Here is a 6,339-nt window from a genome sequence, read left to right as displayed (position 1 = left end):
TGCTGAACCAGCACCAAAGAAAACTTCAAAGCAACACCCTGCAGTACAGAGGGTCAAGGAAGTGAAGAAGGGCCATGCACAGCTCTGTAAGGGAAGAAAGGGACACTCAGTGCCCCCATAGTCTTAAATGTGCTTAAAAAAAGCACAAAGGTTTATTCCAGCCACAAATTAACTCCTGTACATGTTCTAATACATGGACCTGCTGCACAAATCAACCAGGCTAATTACTCAAAGTTTGAAAGCAAGAATTTTATGACTTTAAGTAAAGACCACAGTATTTTCCAAATCATAAAAAACCAGAACTTTGTTCAGCTACTAGGTAAGGTAGTCATGTCTGTCTTTTCTTACCTGAAAGTCATGGCAAATGAATCAGGCTCATCTCTCTTTCTAATCAGAAAGGCTCCATCTCGAGGAATTCGCATCAGCATGTCTTCTGCCTCTCCCCGACTCAAGTTGCTATAGTACCAACTACAGCAGTTACAAAGCAAAATGGACAAAGGATTACAAAGCTTGTAAATGTCATTCAGGAAGAATAACAGGCAGGGTTGTTAACAACAGACTTTCGAACACTACAAGAAAAATTATGCATAAGATTTTCCCCATCTTGCCACCTATGACAGCAGCTTATTACAAAACATTGTAACATAGCAGCTTATTTTGGACAAAAGCATCAAGAATGTATCTGAACACCTTGTCTGTCTGAAATCATAAACCATAAATACATATTCCTTCCTGAAACAGAGGCACTGGATCCTGCTTTTAGTCTGACATTCTGTTTTCAGTAGATTATTCAGTCTTGACATAGTAGATTGAAGCAAAAGCCCAAACACTGACAAAAGAAAAACACCAGGCATTTGAATTATTTTATTCAGGGCTTGGTTTTATCTTTTACTGTAGGGATGGACCTATTTTGCATCTAATATGCCTTCAGTAAAGCTGTGGTCACTTATACTGGAAGTACATCTCCGCCTTCTATGGAAAGACTGGAAAGCCTAACTGTTAAACTCTCCCCTCCCCTCACTGGCATCTGAAGTTATCTACAGGCGGCCAGTGACTCCCAGATCCCAGGGCAGGAGCAAAAAGAGAAGTTTAAAGTCACAGATCAATATTTCACACGCAAAGGAGATTTACATTTTCCACTGAAAAGAAAACAGAACAAAGTGCGGTGATTTTAGTTCCTCACAAATGAGTGCAAGGTCTGCCTAGGGTCTACATCAGGCAAATACCAGCTAGAAACAAACACCAAGCGATACTACTTCCTATCAGCATGGGGCAAAGTCAGCCTAACCAGCTTGGACAGGGGTGAGCTGGAGGGAAGGATAAGAAAAATGCAACAGTTTGGGCTCACTGCCCCAGTAACAGAGTTTCCAGATGGCACCGACAGTACCACTGAGTTGCCAGACAACAGCCAACTACTAAACATCTCATCCAGCCCCCTGGGGGTTGTAAAACACTGAGCAGAGAAAGATGGAATTTCACAGCGTTACATTTCTCACCGATTTTCCTAGTAAACGGCCTTCCCAGTGACTGCTCTCTGTTGTACCAAGTTCTCACAAAATCAGTGATCTTACTCAGCATCTGTCACAGAAGCCTATTCCTAAGACATCCTCAGATAAGCACCGCTCAGGTGTGCTCCTGAATCCAGGGAATTTTCTATGCAAAACATCCAGGTCCATCTAGATAACACACTGACATAACAACCCTGGTGCTTGCCTTCTGCTGTACATACTCTTTAGTCTCATGAGGGCTGGGATTAGGCACAGCATCTGTCAGACGCAGCTCAAATTCAGCACATCGCAAGTGGGCCTCCTTGTAGTGTTGAATGAGATCATAGATGCTGTCAAAAGTGAGGTTATCCGTCAGGTAGTATTTCACAGTGTCCCCATCACTTGTAGAACGGATCCGGCAGTGCTGGACTCTACCTGACCTCCTGAAGAAACGAAGAGGGGCACAAGGAAAAGAAAATTCTTTATTATTTTCCCTCTAGAGGATCCTTTCAATGAAAAGGTCAGTCTGCTAATAAAGGTACACTCATGAGACTACCTTTCCAGTGCAAAAACCAGCAATTTATCCCTGAATTGAAGATCAAAGTCTGGCCCACCTGTGAAAATAACACATGCCACACACAAAATTTTATGACAATCACCATACCAGAATGACAAGGTGCAATCATTAGGGAAAGCCTCACTTTCCCTAACCAGGAACGTCCCATCCTTGCCACCCATTTCGGCACAATATTCCTGGAGCAGTTTCTCAGCAGTTGTTCTCCCCTCTTTCATTTTTCCATGGAACCATTTCTCTTTTAAGTGCAGTTCAGTATGTTTCACCTCCTAGACCAGAAAATAAGATTTTTGTAGGGCATTTCTAATATTATGATTTTGAAACAAAGTACTTGTTATTGATACAATAATCTGCTATTTCAGTATTTCAGCTCTTCATAGCCCTGAACTCTCCTTCCACAAACAAGCCAATCACCCTCATAGTCACCCTTGACTCTCCTCCCCAGCCAAGCCATGTCTTAGGAGCGTTGATCAATATGTAATCAACAAAAAGAAGGCAGCAGTGCAAACACTGACTTATATTTTCAAGGCAAAACATCCTACTGCTAATCCATGAAGTTTCTAATCAGCTTTCTCCAGGATTCATCTGTGTAATTCCTTACATTAATTATTTTACTGACATTAAATGGGTGAAATGTTCTGCATGTGCAGACAGAGCTCTGAGCCATGCACGTACAGGTTAGCAACAAAAGAGCATGGAAACCCAAAAGGTCAGAACAGAAGACCATGCTGAACGTCACTGCTACTGCAACCATTACTGAGCCTCGTGCTTCTGCTTTACCAGGCACAACAGCCAAGGACAACATGTGCTCACCTGTGACAAACACTCTGCAACAACACGTGCTCTGTAAGAGGTGAGCTGTATGACACAGCAAACCTTAGTGCATCATACTGACTGGTTTGAGAATAGCAATAGTAGTTAACCAAAGGCATATAAAGACTTTGATTATCAGTGCATACACCAGCATTAGCATTTAATTACCAAAATTGTATTTCTCTGTATTCTTTTTTGCAAGTCTTCAATTAGCCAAGGGAATAAGTGATTTTATTAAAAACAGAGTTCACTGGAGTACCTTGTCAAAGACTCTATTTAAATATTTTTTGCCTCCAGATACTTGTTATCTGACATGGATCCTCTACAATTTCAACACTGGCATAAAAAAATACATATCCGTAGACTCTGAAATAATCTGAGAGAATAAAGAAAACATGCTTAAACAACAAAACATGGCCATCACCTTTGACGAATCTTCATCAGCATTCTGTTCTATATCATCGCTGAAGGAAAGCTTTTCATCAGCAATAGCGCAGTAGTGCCGAGTCCATTTCTAAATATTGAGAGATATTAAACCATTAGCAAGACAGAGGGAAACTCCCTAGACACGGTTTCAAAATAAGGTGTAACAACAAACAAGTATCTTCTTTCCCTCATTCCTATCTGTTCATCTGACAATATTACAATATCAAGAAAAATCATGTGTTTTTCCAGAATCACACAACCTAGTAACAAACTACAGCAAATGTCACTTACCTGTTCAATTGTGTCCCACATGTAAAGTTCTCCTTGTTGATTTTTTTCTTCTTTCTTATCTTCCAAATTCACATCAATGTCTCCCTTTGGCCCCAGTTTTTTATGCTTAAAAACAAAAAAAACCCACTGCATCATCCCCTCCCATAGAATGATATATAAAATTGGTCACACAGTTTCAGCATACTCAGTATTACTCGAAATATTTCCTTCCATTGCACAGCTTTCTTCTATCATTACCACAACAACAGCTGTTCCACAAGGCTTTATGCAACAGGGCTGGATCTCTGTTTAAAATTTACATCTCACACTACAGATTAAAAACGTAGTAGAGGTATCATTCAAGCAATGAAGAAACAACTAGAGTGACAAAAGTGCGTTACTCTTTAGAGGACAGAAAACGTGAAGTGACACATACCAAGAAGTAAGGATAAAACAAGGATCCCTCTGCAAAGAGCAGGACATAAGGAATAAAAAACAAAACAAGAAGATAAGGGATTAGCATGAACAGGAAATTCACTCTTCCACAAGAAAAATGAATAGAAGAGAAATCTCTTATGAAAATAGGAGATAAATCCTACTTTCTTGAGAGTGCTTACAAAAAACAGTGGCTCAAGGGGCCAAAGGTAACATCAATACTTAACTGCAGCTAATGATGGGATTAATCATCTCCTACCTAGCAGTTCTCAACCACATTCAGTTCTGCATAGCCTGTTGAAGGTGGATTTCAGTTTGACAGGCTTATCTGAAAAATCCCACAGGCCCCTTAAGTAGGAGTTGCCTCTGTTTTACTGACAACATTTTCCAAACAAAAGCCAAATAACACAACCAGCTCACTGGCAGGTGCTGATCTATTTAAAGACACTTTAATGCTCTTTTAGACAGGACAGAGTGATATGGACGTTCTGTTGTGCAGACTCATAGTAGTTTGTAATTTCCTTTAAATCAGACTTGTCATGTAATTACCGATGTGCCAATGCAACTCCCCTCTAAGCTCTGCAAGGTAACAACAGACAGCTTGAAGGCAAAAAACCCTAAAATCTTAAGCACAGAATTTTTGCAGGGCATTTCTAATGAGGTGAGGTGCTATTATTTCCAGTCTCACATTCAAGAGCTGTATGCTTACTTCTACCTACCCTTATTTCCTCTCTTTGTCGGTTTAATACATAGGATGCGGTACAAGAGCTAGAAAACTGAAGCATGGTCAAAAGGAATTCTTATTTTACTGAAGAGATCATGAGCAGCCCTCAGATTCTCCACCTATTTTTCCCTTTTGAAAAGTTCTACTGTAGTTTCAATCTGAGAAGTCTTCTTTTGGTTATGTGCTACCGCAGCACTGAGTCTAGCATCTGTATTGCCCAGAAGGTAAGACGCCCCAACAGCGACTGCCTTCTAATAGGAGCACCTCCGTGTCTCACAAGTGGCTCACTCAACTGCATATTTAAATCACACTGAGTTAAGTAAACACCTATCAATTTTTGAAGTTTGCAAGCAATCCTGACAACTTAAGTCTGCAAGTGCTTTGGGTTCCACTTGCATGAGAAGCATTCTTTGAGAAAAAGAGTTAATAAGACTAATCTAACTTATTATTCAAGAACACATTTGTATCATTTTTAAGCAGGCCACATTGTGTAAGAACACTCTGACGAGCACCTGCAGGAGTGAACCCTTGCTGAAATTTAGCACTGACATTTCAGGAGCTGGAAGACCTTTAGAAAAAAGCTGTCATTCAATTTGCACTTGAACTAGCAACTCTTACTGCAAAGAAAACCAGTTGCAAGCACTTTAATACGTGGTTTTACACAATTCTTTGCCGTATCACAAAATGTTACTAGTACACACTTTTAGCATGGGGTTTCTTGTCTCTCAACAGAAAGTAACAACTAAACTGTGAAGCCAGAAGTAGTGTTTCTGGCTCCTGCTCTGGTTTTCCAATTTCACCTACCAGCACACAAAGCAAGCCTACCTTGATGATGATTTTTCCTTTCAGCTGGGTTGGTGATGGCAGCTGATCTGCACTGGCTTCAACAGGCTTCATTAAAAGCTGATCTCCAAATACCTCCTTGAACACTTTGGCCATATGTCGCTGCTGCTCCACACTACAGTGCTCTTCAATTGACAGAATGACTGGGTATCTTTGATCAAGAAAACAAAGGTGAGGGAAGGCAATTTCTTTTTGCAACAACTGGCAAAGCAAGGAGAACAGCACCCTCCCTCATCCCCAGATCAAAGAAAATACTTAAACAAGACGACGAAAGGAATAGGCACACAACAGACAGTAATAAATGTGCAATCACAGAATTGTTAAGGTTGGAGGGGACCTCTGGAGGCTATCTAGCCCAAACCCCTTCTTTGGGAATGCCCAATTCCTACGTTAGATCACGTTGCTGAGAGCTTTGTCCAGCCAAGAGTTACATATCTGCAAGAACATTCTTTCCAAGCATTTTGGGTACAGTTTCAGTGCTAAAGCACCATTATGTGAAAATTTGTTTTTCCGTCCTCAAAATTGTCTATTTTCTTTCACAGGCACTCTGAGAAGGGCCTAGCTCCATCTTCTCTATAAGCATTCACTAGACAGTGGAAGAGAGCAACCAGCCTCCATCATTAACCCTTTCTGGAAGCTAAACAAACTGTTCTGTGAGCTTTCTCGCTGCCTTTGAAACACCTCACCAATTTTATGTCTGAATGAGCTTTGGCTTTTCTCATTTTGATTTTCCTTCTAGGTAGCCTATCGCTTAATGCAAGTAGGGA

The 6,339-nt window shown here is 40.7% G+C and overlaps 1 protein-coding gene across 1 annotated transcript in view; it reads right to left on the bottom strand.

Annotated features, from left to right (window-relative positions):
• Positions 1–6,339, bottom strand: part of PLCG2 (phospholipase C, gamma 2 (phosphatidylinositol-specific)) — a gene marked incomplete at its 5' end in the record, with an annotated part of 41,064 nt that overhangs the window by 19,109 nt on the left and 15,616 nt on the right. Inside the window, 6 exons of the mRNA XM_010140145.1 lie at positions 349–468; positions 1,730–1,930; positions 2,152–2,330; positions 3,299–3,388; positions 3,592–3,696; positions 5,555–5,723. Of these exons, the coding sequence (XP_010138447.1) occupies positions 349–468; positions 1,730–1,930; positions 2,152–2,330; positions 3,299–3,388; positions 3,592–3,696; positions 5,555–5,723 (864 nt within the window). The remainder of the gene's footprint in view (positions 1–348; positions 469–1,729; positions 1,931–2,151; positions 2,331–3,298; positions 3,389–3,591; positions 3,697–5,554; positions 5,724–6,339) is intronic.

Source organism: Buceros rhinoceros, unplaced genomic scaffold, assembly GCF_000710305.1.
Source record: "Buceros rhinoceros silvestris isolate BGI_N320 unplaced genomic scaffold, ASM71030v1 scaffold8577, whole genome shotgun sequence".
Taxonomy (NCBI): Eukaryota; Metazoa; Chordata; class Aves; order Bucerotiformes; family Bucerotidae; genus Buceros; species Buceros rhinoceros.
Note: the sequence above shows the minus strand (reverse complement) of the source record. Positions and strands in the feature narration are given on the sequence as shown.